Genomic DNA, 16,238 nt, shown 5'->3' with positions numbered 1-16,238 from the left:
TGTACTTTTAGGGGGAAAAAAAAAACTAACAAACAGCAAACAAGCAAAGCTGTAAATTACAATGACAATTTTTTTCTTTGATTTTGTTATTTTTGTTTTTACAGTTTGCGGGGAGGGGTGTATGTTTTGTCTTGTTTTGGTAATTGTTGAGGTTTTTAAAAAAAATCACACACAGATGTTATGATTGAGCTATTTTAACCATTCTGTTCCATCACCAGAAGCATTGTTCAGCTTTAAGCTGGAATATTTATTCCTTCTCTGTTAGACCAACACTTTTTCTACTTCAGTTGCTAAACTCCAGCTTATCAGGTATATAAAGTTGACAGCTTCTGTGGCATGACAACCAGCAAATGTTATTTACTTCCTGGTAAGTCTGGATTATGTAAACCAATCATTAAATGCACTCTAGTAACCTGTTTCTCATACAGGGATACCCACATTTTGCACATGGCTGTGTGGTAAGAAGCTTGCTTCCCAATCACATGGTTCTGGGTTCAGTTCCACTGCATGGTACTTTGGGCAATGCCTTCTATTATAGTCTCGGGAAGACAAAATCCTTGTGAGTGGTTTGGTAGATGGAAACTGAAAGAAGCCCATTGTATATGTATATGTTTGTGTGTGTGTGTGTGTTTGTGTGTGTGTGTTCATCCCCCAGTGCAGCTTGAAAACTGGTGTTGGTGTGTTTATATCGCTGTAACTCAACAGTTCGGCAAAAGAGGCTGATAAAATAAGTACAAGGATTAGCAAAAGGTAAGTACTGAATTCAAATCATTCGACTAAACATTCCTCAAGGTGATGCTCCAGCATGGCCACAGGCTGATGACTGAGGCAAGTAAAAAGATAAAAGGTGAGAAATCCTGGTCATGGAATTCTGCACAGGTGCAACTCATTTTTGCCAGCTGAATGTACTGGAGCAATGTGAAGTAAAGTGTCTGGCTCAAGAGCACAATGAGCCACAGGGAATCAAACCCCTGGCCTTACAATCCTGAGCTGAATACCCTAACCCCTAAACCATGTGCAATACAAGAAACAAAGAAAAGCATGAGGCAATTTGCTCAAGCAGCCATCCTATTAACTGCTTGAATATTATTTATTTTATAAATCATATATGATGTTTAGAGCGTGATGGTTCAGTTGTGGCATCAGTTGTGGCGTGCAAGAGAGACGATTGCGCTGGTATGGACATGTGGTGAGAATGGAGGAGGATAGCTGCGTGAAAAAGTGCCACACCCTAACAGTTGAGGGAACCCGTGGAAGAGGTAGGCCCAGGAAGACCTGGGCTGAGGTGGTGAGGCAAGACCTTCGTACATTGGGCCTCACCGAGGCGATGACTACGGACCGAGACCTTTGGAAATGGGCTGTGCGTGAGAAGACCCGGCAAGCCAAGTAAGATCGTTGCCAGTGCCCCTGGACTGGTTCTTGTGCGGGTGGCACATGAGATGCACCATTTTGAGCGTGGCCGTTGCCAGTACCGCCTGACTGGCTCCTGTAGGATTTTCGAGCGAGATCGTTGCCAGTGCCCCTGGACTGGCTTGTGCGGGTGGCACATAAAAGACACCATTTCGAGCGTGGCCGTTTTCGTGCGGGTGACACGTAAAAGCACCCACTACACTCTCTGAGTGGTTGGCGTTAGGAAGGGCATCCAGCTGTAGAAACTCTGCCAAATCAGACTGGAGCCTGGTGTTGCCATCCGGTTTCACCAGTCCTCAGTCAAATCGTCCAACCCATGCTAGCATGGAAAGCGGACGTTAAACGATGATGATGATGATGATGATGGTTCCTCAGTAGACTGATGAAGAGAATGGACATAAAGTACCAATAAATATGATGGAGATTCCAGTAAAAGTTTTTCTTATTTTACTTCGTTTTTGTGTCTTCTTTTGTATTTTTATTTATTCCCTAATGAATTCCACTTCAAATAGTTTTTATATATTTACTGTATGTACTTAAAAATCATTATTTTCATGCTTAAAAGTGGTTGTACTACTAGGTTTTTTTGTTTTTTTTTCCTGATAAATTCCATAGGAATGTTCCAGTTTAAAACAAGGAAGTGAACAGGAAATACATTTCCTGTTATAGAACTGAACATTATTACAAAGCTTTCAGAAATCCAACTCTTCCATAACATGACTGCTTCACTGCCAATATCGTCTTAGATACTAAAGCAACGAGCAGAGAGAATCGTTACCACAGTGGGTAAAATGCTTAGTAGCACTTCATCTGTCTTTATGCTCAGAGTTCAAATTCCAGTGAGGTTGACTTTGCTGTGTATTCTTTTGAAGCTGCTAAAATAAGTACCAGCTGAACACTGGAATTGATGCAATTGACTGATTCCCAGCCTCAAACTTGCTGGCTTTGTGCCAAAATTTGAAACCAATATTGTCTTAGATACCAGGTACAGGTTAAATATAACTGACAAGAATTTCATTTGAGGTCAGTTCAAATCCTCTTATGGACAAAACTTGAATCAGATCTGTGTTCTTACCAAAAATGTCCCTTTCAACTGTTGAGATAAACTTCAGAACACATCTCAGACAGTAAAAGTAGTATTTTAAAACCTGGTAAAAGAAGCATAATCTAGCGTGGAACAACCAGCTTCCTCAATATTTCCTTTTTATTCCAGAGATTCAAGTTTACACTCTAAAGTACATAATTCTTCCTCAATCACTGTGTTGACAGATTCATAAAGCAAGCAATGAATGAATCAGACAGAGGCAGAGTTTTTCAGGTAAAAATTACATTAGTACCAACATTACTCCAAACCTACAGCAATTAGAAGAAATCATTAACTGTCTAAAAAGTGGTACTAAATTACCAGTTTAAGCCTTCTATTTGCAATTCTGAGAGCAACGCTAAGCTGTTGGTTCAACCAATTCCTCGTTTTGAAATTAATCATTTGATAAAAATTCATAACTCACATAATCACTCAAACGCAATCGTTATCGGTTTAATGAAGAATAAATTACCCATTTTGAAATATAGAACTAAAACAAAACAAAGTTTAAACGAAAATAAATTTGACAAAGCTTAATTCAATCTAAACCATTCTCCACTGAGTAAAACCAAAAATTCTTTGTAATTTTGATCATCACATGCAAAGTCAATTTATCTGTTAAAACATTGAGGAATTCCAAATTTCCTGGAAATTAGATGAGTCTTATAAACACTGTATAATTCAAAATTATAACGTGTTATACAGCTGCCAGCACCAAAAAGTAGAGTTTACTGTCTTGACCTAAAAATTACTACAAGTGGAAAAGTGTAATTAAATCAGGAGTCACACTTATCGTTAATTTCTGGCAATTTTACATGTGAAGACTCATTAGCTTCATTTTTTTTTTCATTTTTTTTTTCATTTTTTTTTTAGATTTTAAACTTTTTTAGAATATTTTCACAGCTTTTTTTATTATTAGTATATTTATTCAATTCTGCAACTTGTCACCAGACTAATAAAAAAGAAGGAACAAAATTACTTGCAAAATTCTCTGAAAATCACAATAAGTGATCAAATTCCAACTGTCTGAATTATTAAAGAGGAAGTTAACTTAGCCAAAATGAATAATAAAAACAAAAAAAATACATAATGAAAATGAAAGACAAAAATTAGGATTTCTATTTTTCACTTCTTTTTACAAATAACATTTTCTTTCTTTCTCTTCTTAGAAAGTCCTAAATTGGATTTTAAAAATGAACAGGTTTTCTTCCCAAGAAGTTCAACAGAACTAACGGTACTTAAATGTTTTTTGTTTTGGATCTTCAAATCTTCCTTGAAATAACCACCTCAATATAAAAATACCAATACTATATACATATATATACACACACACACATTTACTTGCATACATATGTGTGTATATATATCATTTAAAAAAGATATGAACCTCTAACTAATAGTTTCTTGCTGTGGAGACACGTGTCAAGGCAGGTTTTTAAAACATGCTTTGTATCTCCAAGCAATCTCCGGGCTCTGAGCACATCTACAAGTGTGTGTGTGTGTGTGTGTGTGTGTGTGTGTGTGCATGTTTTTTTTTATTCATTTCAGTCATTCAACTGCGGTTATGCTGGAACACCACCATGATAAAAAAGTTGTTCCAATGCTGGGAAACGAACCCGAGTTGCCTTGATGAAAGTGAGGAGCCTAACCATTATACATACATACATAAATGTGTGTCATCATCTTCATCATCTAATGTCCACATTCTATGCTGACGTGGGCTGAACGGTTTGACCGCATTCTGCTCCAATGTCTGATTTGCTATGGTTTCTGTGGTTATTCTTTTATTCATTTCATTCATTTGACTGCGACCATGCTGGAGCATTGCCTTTAGTCGAACAAATCGACCCCAGGGTTTATTCTTTGTAAGCCTAGTACTTACACTTTCAGTCTCTTTGACAGAACCCCAAACCATGTAGTTGGGAAGCAAGTTTCTTACCACATGGCCACTCCAACACCAGCCATTTCACAGAATGTGCTGGGTGCTTTTTTTCTATGGTACCAGCACTATCAAGGGCACCGTGTAACAGCTCGCAAGATACAAATCTCGAGGTGGTGGTGGTGTGTGGGGTGTTATGCTAGAGTATGAGGGGGTTAAAGTGTGAGAGTGGGGGTGGAATAGATCAGGCTCTTGTAGAAGAGCTGCATGGTTACTCACATTTAGTTGGGGAGCTACAATTGTAGAGATGAGGTACCCTGGGGACCACCTCAAAGTACAAGGTGAGTAAAAGTGGGTGGGTGAGGGGATTGCATGAGTGTATGGGAGCAGGAGAGGTGGGGATGGGGAAGCAGCTTGCAACTGTAATAAAACCAACAAACATATCCATGTAGATGTGTGTGTATTATCATCACCATCATCATTTAACGTCCATGTTCCATGCTGACATGGGTTGGAATGTTTGTCAGGAACCTTTGGGCCCAAGGAACTGCCTTGTGCTCTACTGTCTGCTTTGACATGATTTTTATGGCCAGATGCTTTTCCTCATGTAAACCACTTTACAGGAGGTATTGGGTGATTTTTCATGCCGTCAGCCCTAGTAACGTCACCATACAGTTTGCAAGACTACAAACCCTGAAAGGGCAACTTTATGCAAAGAAATGAGGGATAAAAGGTGGGTAAAAATTTAAGAGAAGGGACCAGAGCAGAGAAAGTTTCTTGCTGTAGAGATGCTACATGGGTACCCATATTTTAAAAGTAAGGGTGGGAGAGATTGAGTGGAAATGGAGAGCAACAAAATATAACGGTGATGAGGTTTCAGGTGGACTTTTAAGTTATGAGTTTGGGTAGAAATGAGTCGTTATAATCATTCCTATACTACTGAAAGTTAGTCTTAATGTAGTATTGGATAGTTCTGACAGATAATCTCAGTAATCTACATGAAGTTTAAGTAATAATCTTACTTCATATGAGTTTAGATATCTATCCAAACTTGTTATAAATTGTGAACCCCAAAATCTTGATAAAGACATATTGTATGATATTTTTAAGAGGTGATGCAGGAAATTAATTACATGATTGTCTTTCCAGTTTCATATATCATCAAAAATCATGAAAAGAATTATAAGGAAGTGTGTTAATAAAAGATAAATAGTCTGTCACGGTCAAAGCACTTCCCTGGATATAAGATAGATTCTTCTGAATATATAAGCGACTTTGATTTGATCTTCTGAAAGAACGAAGTAAGCCAAATCTAATCCAGAATATGATAATCACTTATTATGACCTAACTTTTATGATGCATTATTTATATTATTTAGATTTGACGGATATTTGTCCTCATCTTGTTTGTTACAAAATTACTGCTTTTAAATCTCACAACGTAAGATATTCAGCAACAGTACTTTGTAGTAAAGATTGTTTGCCAACATAACATGGCAGTCCTGGTTTAGGACGAATATTGCTGTAATTTAGCCCCAGGAGACATCGTCTCCAGCTGGCTATATGACATGATCTGTGTCCTTATATTTTCAAACAAGGGAATCTAGCACCCTTTTGAGTTGAGTAGGGGTGCTAGATTCCCTTGTTTGAAAATATAAGGAGACAGACCGTGTCGTATAGCCAGCTAGAGACGATGTCTCCTGGGGCTAAATTACAGCAATATTAGTCCTAAACTAGGACTGCCATGTTATGTTAACAACAAACAAGATGAGGACAAATACCTGTCAAATGTAAATAATGTAAATAATGTACATAGTTCCACATCTCTTAAATACGGAACTGTGTTTTCTGATGCATTTAGTATTTTCAAATGATTTTGCTTCTTTCAAGCAAACAGAAAACAGAACAAGTAAAGAATCTGTACCCAAGGGAACAATTAATACCAGAGAGTATGAAAATCTATGCCTATAAGTTCCAGAGCTTATCATTACAGCAACTAAATTGATAAATTTTGACAGATAATCAACAGCAACTAATAATCTGCCATCAAAGTTTGTACTGTTTCATTAAATTAAACATTTTGGTTTGCATCTATTTTCAGCTGATGTGGTTCTGTTACATATCAATCAAAATGTATTAACCGATCATGGCACTCTGACAGTTACGATGACGAGGGTTCCAGTTGATCCAATCAATGGAACAGCCTGCTTGTGAAATTAATGTGCAAGTGGCTGAGCATTCCACAGACATATGTACTCTTAACATAGTTCTTGGGGAGATTCAGCGTGACACAGAGTGTGACAAGGCTGGCCCCTTTGAATTACAGGTACAAGAGAAACAGGAAGAGTGACAGAAAGTTGTGGTGAAAGAGTACAGCAGGGTTCGCCACCACTCCCTGTTGGAGCTTCGTGGAGCTTTAAGTGCTTTCACTCAAACACTCACAAAGCCTCGTCTGGGAATTGAAACCTCAATCCTATGACTGCGAGTCCACTGCCCTAACCACTGGGCCATTGCGCCTCCATATTAACCAATAAACCTAAAAATTTAAATGATGTTCTTTTGACTAATAATTAATTTTGACTAATGATTAAACATTGCAATGAAAATAAGTCTTAAAATTTTATTCAATAAATATGCTTGACTCTTTTACGAACTTTATAAATATTGGAGCACCGTTATATAAAAGCACGACCATTATGTTACTAAAGCCCTTCAGAATATCATCAACATTATAGTTTTAAACTCTTGTAAACATGAAGTTTGGTGCTTATGGTGGGAATTAACCATTTCATCAAGTTGCCTATTCTGTAGAGGGTATGTATTGGTTGTGCTTCTTTTGTCAAACAAAATGCCAATTCCTTGTTGGTAAGAGGGAAAATGAAGAGGTAATAGATGCATAAAAGTAAAATTTGAGGCAACATTTTTGCATATCATAACAAGAGAACGCATGCCATCAGATCAGAGTGCTAAAAATATCATGTATCAACATCAGAGGCATCACAGAGAAATGCAAAAAGAAAATAATTTCAAAAACAGAAACTTTGGAAAAGTATTAGTCTCAAACAAAACAATCACACAAATCACATCTGGAAACTCTTTACAACTGAGATATGGTCTTTACTTCAAAAGTGAATTCAAATATTTGACCAACTCTTTTTAATCAAATTGTAGATTTTCTTAATATTCAAACTAAATAACAATTTCTTATTTCGCATACTTTGACCAGATTTCTTCTTTTAAAAAAATAATCACATGTCTTTGTTTTTTCTCTTCTCCAAATATATTTTTAATTTAATAAAAAAAAAAAGTGTATTTTAAAATAAACTCCATTGTATGCAAACATTTATCAGTAATATTTTGAATAATAAAGAGTACATTTTTTTTAGAAAAGAACATTGATTGAAAGTGTGTGTTATATTATTTGTAAGGACTTGCTGTTTTAATTTCTTTTATTGTTCAATATTTGCCATCGTTAAAATGGCAGTAGCAGCAATAATGGCAGATTTGTTTCTGCTGTGAGACTTATCAGAAATTCAGAACACGTTTCAAATTATTCAAAATATTGGAATCCCACTTAAAGATGAAGGAAACAAAACGAATAAATATTTTTAAATGCTTTCTCACATCATTCTCCTTTTTCCTTATGCCATTATATGCAAAAGTCATATGAAGAAGGAATAGATTTTTAACAGAAAAATCCAAACTGCATGAATATATAAATTAATAAACAGAAGAATTCTGTTTTGGCATATTTAAACCAAAACATAAGCAGAAGAGCAGAAAACAGAGAATCAAAGCACAAAAGATTTCAAGAAAAAGTATAAAATAGCAATTTTAATAAATAAAACCTCATTTTTTTTGAAGTTGACTCCTTGAAGTTAGCTTATCTTTTCATTCTTCTGATGATTTTTAATTAATGGATTTAAGATCTACAAGACTTAAAAACCAGGGGAAAATAGCTAGACTTAGATCTATAGCATATTCAATTGAGTAGCACCTTTATATGGAAGCAAGTCTTAATTTCTATTGCTATGCTAAAACTATTGCTTCATCATCCATCATTTCAGAGTAGTATAATAAAACTGTTTTTTTTTCTCATTGTTTTACTTTTTTGACAAACATTTTGACAAAAACAAACAAAACAAGAAAAAAAAAATGGAAAAGAATCTCATTACTCACCATAAGTATTAAGCACATGAACTTTGAACTCTGTGGCTTTCAAGTCAGATGTTCTGCACACGTATATCCCTGCATCATCTAAGTGACTCCGTTTAATTACAAGTTTACTTATCAAAGCCCGTGCAACCGTGTGAACATCTGATTTGATCTGTATCCGTTCATTATTGGTCTCTGAAGTAATAATTTCTCCATCTTTAAACCATGTGATCTCTTTTGGTGGACGACCTCCACTAGTGGCGTTACATATAATTTCAATAGATTTGGTGTTCTCCACATAGTCAGTCCCACTGATGTGAACAGCTGTCAAAGAAAGAACAAATTTAATTTATACAAGCTATAGAAATGTTTGTTAAAGTGTGTGTATACATACAATGTTGTACTCTCCATGTGCATGTCTGATTGTGTTAATCTGATATGTGTACATAAATGTAAGTACACACACACACACACACACACACACACACACACACACACACACACACACACACACACACACACACACACACACACACACACATATATATATGGATGAAAGGTTAACCCTCTAGTTATTGTATCTATTTTGAAATGCTCTGTGTTTCAATTATTTTAAATATAACAAAGAATTTAGTAAAATAACTTAGTTATCATTAAGCTAGTGTTAGGGGCATAAATTGTGATTAAGGTTTCGTAGAAGATTTTAATTAAAAACTTATGAAAACAAGACATTTGTACTCAGAGCCAGAGTCGGTTTCAGCTGGGTTGGTAATGAAAGGGTTAAGTCAACCTTGGCAGAATTTGAACTCAGAACACAGAGACAGATGAAATAATGCTAAGCATTTAGCCCAGTATGCTGACAACACTACCAGCTAACTGACTTCACCACAGAAATAATAATGATAATTATTATTATAAACAATTATGATCAGTTTTAATATTATTGAATTCATAACTCTTGAGGCTAATAAGGCCAATAGATTAGTTCTGGAGGTTAATTAGGTCAACAGCTTTATTACTACACAATTAATAAAAACAAAGGCCCGCCAATCACTTCTCTACTGCGCAACCTGGACTATAAATATTTCACTGTTCGGATTACCAATTCTTTTGAAGTGTCACCAAGGAAATTGTCTAAACTCTAGTAATTCAAGAATAACCATAAGTTATATTTGCTAGCTGCAGTAATGTGTGAGACTCACTGTCAAACAAGTCAGAATTATCAGGGATGTATTCAAGATTTATTTGTTCTTATCACCTTAAACTTGGTGTTAATGTGACAAGCTGTACTTGTACGGCCTCTAAGAGGCTTTTTAGGCTTAATGCAAACTGAAGCATGACAAAAAGACCACAACCTCCACTTTCCAGTTTGTTAGTTCCAGCATCTCCTGTTTGACACCTCTATCAATATGGACGAAATGCAATAATTGGAAAAAAAAAAAAGTTTTAATCAGATCAGCAACTACTCTGTACTTAGTACTGGAATTGTACAGCAGTTAGTAATATTACAAAACTTACTGATCCGCATAAAAACTTTTAAGTACTAAAAAAGATTACATTCATAAATTTACATCCTCATACAGACACACACACACACACACACACACACACACACACAAACATACATTACATATGTGAACATTTGACAATGTTCTCAACATACACAGACTATATATATATATATATATATATATATATATATATATATATATGCATACATGTATGTATGAATGCATAAAAGGATAGATAGGAAGATGGGTGGATGAATGAATTGGTAGAAGGGTACATGGGAGGAGAGTGGATGGAGGGACAGATGAAAGAATCTATAAAGATATAAATACATATATATAAAGTTCCATACTGGTAATCAATATGACAGCTCATAACTAAAGGCTTCGTGCAACTAACATTACAGCTAACTATGTACACAGAGACAAAAATAAATATAAGGTGTGTGACCTGTTGTAAACATTGCACTAAACCATTAGACATGAGGTAAAAAAAAAGCCTGTTTACTCACACACAATGAATAGATTTTACATGTATGTAATATAGGGGTGCATTACACAATTTTGCACCCCCTGTACTTAAAAGAAAATACCCCACTCTCTTTCTCAATCACATGAATACAAGCATACATATTTGCATACATATATATATATATATATATATATATATATATATATATATATATAGATATATCTGTAATATAATATGTGACAATTATTCGGTTGCCATAATAAAACTCTGAGTTTCAGATGTCGGAGCGGAAATATGCTCCGGCATCTTGTCAGTTATTGAGACAAGCAAGAATGCTATGAAAATGACTGTTAAACATGGGGAAATTACTATGTAAATGACCGTTATTATGGTAACCTAATAATTGTCACATATTATATTACAGATAAATTCCTTTAATTACATAATATCAAGGTCTCATTCACTCTTTTGTTGTCATACTATGACTATTAATATATATATCTTTTTTTATTTGATCGAATGAGATAACAAATCCAAAGGTGGGGTTTACTGAGACAGATTTCCTATGGTTGGATGCCTTTCCTGTTGGCAAACCTCACTTTTTCAAAGGAGAGTATTATTCCTCATAGTTAGACTAGATGTTTTTTATTGGAGACTGGAAGTGAACAGCCTCATTTTCATGACAGTGATACACATTTACAACCATCATGTGATATCCATTGGAGTATGACATCTCTTGTACCACCTGATTGCTTATGCAAGTGACTGGCATGAATTCATTTCACCAAATATCTATTTAAACGATTATATGCAAAATCAGATGCTTTCCCCGCCTTCACATCCTTAATCATTTTATCTCCCATACAACGACAGCTGATCACACAACTGGGGCCACATTGAGTTGGATCCCTAATTTCTTACACTTTCTCCTCATTTCCTTTTCTTTTCAGCATCTGCTGATATTCCATACATATTTCTCTCTACTGCCTTTCAGACTTTCCAAGACTTACTTGTCTTTTATGGCTCAAACTAAGAGTATGATTCTAACATCATGTGACCTTATGTCTTGTTGGGACTTTGCATCAATCACAGAACTGGTCAGAAACTTTCGGTAAGTCATCTCATAGAATCATATAAGTCTCTTTGTCTCTTTCTTCTCAAGATTAGTCAAGGGGTCTTTCAGCTGCCATTTCTACCCTCTCTAAATGGTTTTTCGTCTCTAAATAAGCCTAGTTCTTATTGTCACTAATCCTTAATCTATGTTGACTGAACAGTTCTTGACCAGAAAACTATTTGGTATTTAGAAAATCAGTTGCCTATCTTGATTTCTAGTGAGACTAAAGTCTAACTGGTTTGTTGTGCAATTACCCAAGTGTTAGGTAATCTGGGGGTTGGGTTAGTACCATCTAAGTTCTCTTCTGCTTTGAAATTTCAGGTGGAGTAGAGATAAAGAAAATAACATTATTCACAAATGAGATATTTTAAAGAATTCATTGATTAAACTTACTCTATCTCCCTCTCTAAGACACACACACACACACACACACTCTCTCTCTCTCTCTCTCTCTCTCACCCCCCACACACAACCCTAAATCTGAGCAAAGTGAGGCAAAAACATAGTCTTGTAGAAATGACAAAAAAAAAAACAAAAATAAAAAGAGATTTTGAACTTGTTTGAATGTGAAAATCAAGAAATTAAGTTAAATCAATGTAATGAAAATGTGAAAATGATTCACATATATTAAAATATGTGAAAGAGGAGATTTACATATATTAAATTATGTGAAAGAAGAGATTTACATATATTAAATTATGTGAAAGAGGAGATTTAGAAATATTACATTAAATGAAAGTGGAGATTTACATATTAAAACATAGCAAAATGTATTGAAATCTCACAAAATTATAGCAAAGCTGAATTTAAAGAATATTAAACAATTTTTTTATCATATCTGAAGTTAACTATAGTTTCTGGATATTGATAAATGTGGAAAATTGAAAAAGAAATATAAAAAATAAAGGAGATGTGCATATCACTAATTTTTGGCAGGTTTTAATTAGAAAATTTGCAAAAAACAGATGGGATAAGATGCCATGGTAAAAAGTAAAATAAAGTAAAAAGTCTATTTCATATTCACAAAGTAAAAATTGATCTTAGAAAGAAAACATAAATCTTAAGTTTCGAGCCTAGAGGCAATAGATGGCACTTCCCTCAAGTTACAACAGAATTCAGATAGTTGCTGATGTTTAGTTTCAGTTTACATCTAGAGACACAATTTTAGCCCTAGGTATTCAACTAGTGAGCAGTCAAAATGGATCTTACATTTCCATGCTACACATTTCATTCATAATATGTGGATAAATATCTTAAGTTTATATATGTAGCATTGACGAGATGTGGTGAAAATTTTTAACAGGATATGTGATATGAGGCAATGATTTTGAAAATTATCAAGAATTTGGAGGGATTTAATAATCTTTTCTACTCTAGGCACAAGGCCCAAAAGCTTTGAGGAGATCAACTCTTGTACACAACTGTTACTTAATTTATTGACCCCGAAAGGATGAAAGGCAAAGTCGACCTCGGCGGAATTTGAACTCAGAATGTAAAGACAGATGAAGGATTTAATGATTGATCCTTTATTTTTTATTACACAGTTGTTTGGATTATAACTTGACAAAAGGTTTTACTTCAAATTAGAAGGGAAGATTTATGTTTAAATATAAACACCTTAAAGTTAGAGTCTTTTTTATTATTAAAAATCAAAGTTTTCAGGTGGGGGTCATATCAAAGTGATTGATAAATATGGTTGTTATTCACTTATTCTCAACTGGTGACCTTTTACAAAAAGTTTACTCAATACCATTACTCATCTAAAAGTTGACAAGATTCAATACCTTGCAGAGAGCAGAGAAAATTCACTGACTTTCATATTGTTGAATAACTCATCCATTATTCCTTGCTATTAGAAACCATAAATATATACTTCCAGATTGTCATTCATGTCACTCTTAAAACGCATTATTTTAATGTATCTATGCAACAATGATGATGATAGTGATGTTAATAAATGGATAAGAACATCATAAAAATTGTGATGATGTAAATGTACAGGCTGCAGACAGAAACAATAAAGGAATGTTTAACCCTTTAGCATTTAAACCGGCCAAATTTGGTGAAAATATTCTGCCTATTCTATCTTCAAAGTGATCAGTTCTGGCCTCTCACACCCATCTTAATGTCATTCTTAATAACAAACAATCATATCATTGAAATCTTGAAGCATGATTAATTCAAAACAATGTGAATCAAAAAGCATTACTTTTGATAGAGGAACCTGAATGCTAAATGGTTCAGATATTGAACTCAAGACAGAGCATTATGTCTCAGTTCACAGACAAGAGAACCAGTACCTAGTCTTTTGCTGTTGTTTTCCCCTTAATCAAAATCACAAAATCACGAGATAATCCATGATTAATTCAAAACAATGTGAATAAATAAACATAAAATTTGACAAACTAATCTGAATGCTAAAGGGTTAAATTGATCCCTGCTCTTGACTGGGGCTTTATTCTGTCAACCCCAGAAATTGGAAAGCAAAGTTCACTTTGGTGTAAAAAGCTGGAACAAAGGCAGTAATGCGATAATAATAATGATCAGTAGTAGGAGTAATAGTAGTAGTGGTGATAGTGGTTGTGGTAACAATGGCAGAGCAAGGAAATAATTAAAAATGCAGAAGTAATTACAAAAAAAAATGAAAGTTTAAATATTTTAAAAAACTAATTTCACTCCCCTGCTCCAGCCATTCCATAATTTTGATGAAAATTTTCATGACTGAAAGTGTTTTGAATAAATCTTGCTTGTTTTGATACAATATGGTTCACACCTCTGGTATGGTTTATACTCCTTCTAGGGGTGTTAAAGAGTACAAATAAAACAAAAATATAAAATTCCATTCAATGATCAAGCTTTGAATGAGAATTCTAGTACAACACATTATTAACAGGAATTAATCAAGAACAAGTGCGACATGTTTGGAATGGACGATTAATTCAGCCCATTTTCATCACAAATTTTCACCACTGCATACTTGGAATAATGTATAACACCAAGTGTTAATGGTGATGGTGATACTATTGTAGTCTTTGAATGATTAAATTTTAGAATGAAAGCAGCATTGAAGCATAAGATTAAAACAATATTAACCAGTGTTACCGATCATGTTGATAACGATGCCACTGAGTGACTCAAAAAGTTTTGGTTATATATTCCTTTGGAGAATCTTAGACAATATATATGAGTGAAAGACATATTCAGCTGAATGAAAAAAATGTATATTTATATTTCTAACTCAGATTTTCTTTCATAAATGTAAAGTTATGAAAATACGTTTAATCTGAAAGCAACAGTTATTGACATAGGCATAAACATTTATCTCTTTTCTATGAATGAGACAACATACATATCATCATTTAACGCCTGTTTTCTATGCTGGCATGGGTTGGATGGTTGGACAGGAGCCGGCGAGTTAGAAAACAGCACCAGGCACCAATAGTCTGTTTTGGTAGGGCTTTTATGGCTGGATACCCTTCCTAATGCCAACCATCATACAGAGTGGACTATATATACATGTGTGTGTGTGTGTGTGTGTGTGTGTGTGTAAGGTTGTTGCACTCATGTTAGTTAGACTGTGTTTGATTCCCTGATTGGGCGATGTGCATGTTGTTCCCATCCCCTTTTTGATCAAGGAGAAATGTTGACCTGCTTGCCTGCCCAGCAAAGTGGTGTCGTTTGAAGGCTAAAACAGTGCAAAAGTGCATTGTGACTAGCGACGTGTAACGTCTGATAGCCTGATTGGCACGTAGTCATATATACATAAATATATAAATATATAAATATATATGTATGTGTATATATATATATATATATATATATATATATATACATAAATATATATATGCATACATATATATGCATACACACACACACACACATATATATATATATATATATGGGAGAATATACAAAAAATAACAACAGACGAGGACAGGTGGTGTAAATAACAAAAGTATATATTAGTATGACGCTCGGGAATACGGAAAGTCTTTGACGTTTCGAGCTACGCTCTTCAACAGAAAGAATACGGAGACAAGGAGAAAAATACGGAGAAAAAAAATTGAATAGTGTTCAGTCAACGGTCAAAGAGAGAGAGAGAGAGAGAGAGACTGACAGACAGAGGAAGAGAAAGAAAGAACAAAGAATAAAATTTGCATCAGTTAATGCTCACACTGAAATCTCTGGGAGGTGAAGATTCAACAATCCTACCATCAACATTGCATTAAATACGGATAAGAACATTTACCGTATTCTTTATTGTACTATGAACTTTATGAGCAGTACCTGTGGAAATTCCGCAGCCCATTTTCTGGTACAATGTCAGCCATAAATATTTCTCCACACGATAATAATATCCTGCCGTTTCCTTTATAATCCTTTCATTAATTTCTAAGAAATCTTGTATCTTCTCTTCCCGCCTCTTTTTCTCATTCTGACTCATGTAAAATATTCTTGCCAACTATTAATATAATTGTTCACATTTTGTGGGGGTTTTTTTTTTGTTTTGATTAACATTTCTCATTCTTTTCCTATTAGCTTTGTCTTTAATGTTCATCATATGGCAAACTCCATTTCTTGCATTAATTTAATTCCTTTCTTCCTGGGTAAATTCT

General features: G+C 34.5%; 1 protein-coding gene across 6 annotated transcripts in view; it reads right to left on the bottom strand.

Moving 5' to 3' along the window:
• Window positions 1–16,238, bottom strand: part of LOC106876447 (cell adhesion molecule 2) — an 877,233-nt gene that overhangs the window by 153,794 nt on the left and 707,201 nt on the right. For all 6 annotated transcript variants that reach the window (XM_089360683.1, XM_089360685.1, XM_089360682.1 and 3 more), the window contains exon 5: window positions 8,553–8,852. In XM_089360683.1, coding sequence (XP_089216809.1) covers window positions 8,553–8,852 — 300 coding nt within the window. The remainder of the gene's footprint in view (window positions 1–8,552; window positions 8,853–16,238) is intronic.

The sequence above is a fragment of the Octopus bimaculoides genome, chromosome 12 (assembly GCF_046866305.1).
Source record: "Octopus bimaculoides isolate indiv1 chromosome 12, ASM4686630v1, whole genome shotgun sequence".
Lineage (NCBI taxonomy): Eukaryota > Metazoa > Mollusca > Cephalopoda > Octopoda > Octopodidae > Octopus > Octopus bimaculoides.
This window is presented reverse-complemented; position numbering and strand designations above follow the sequence as displayed.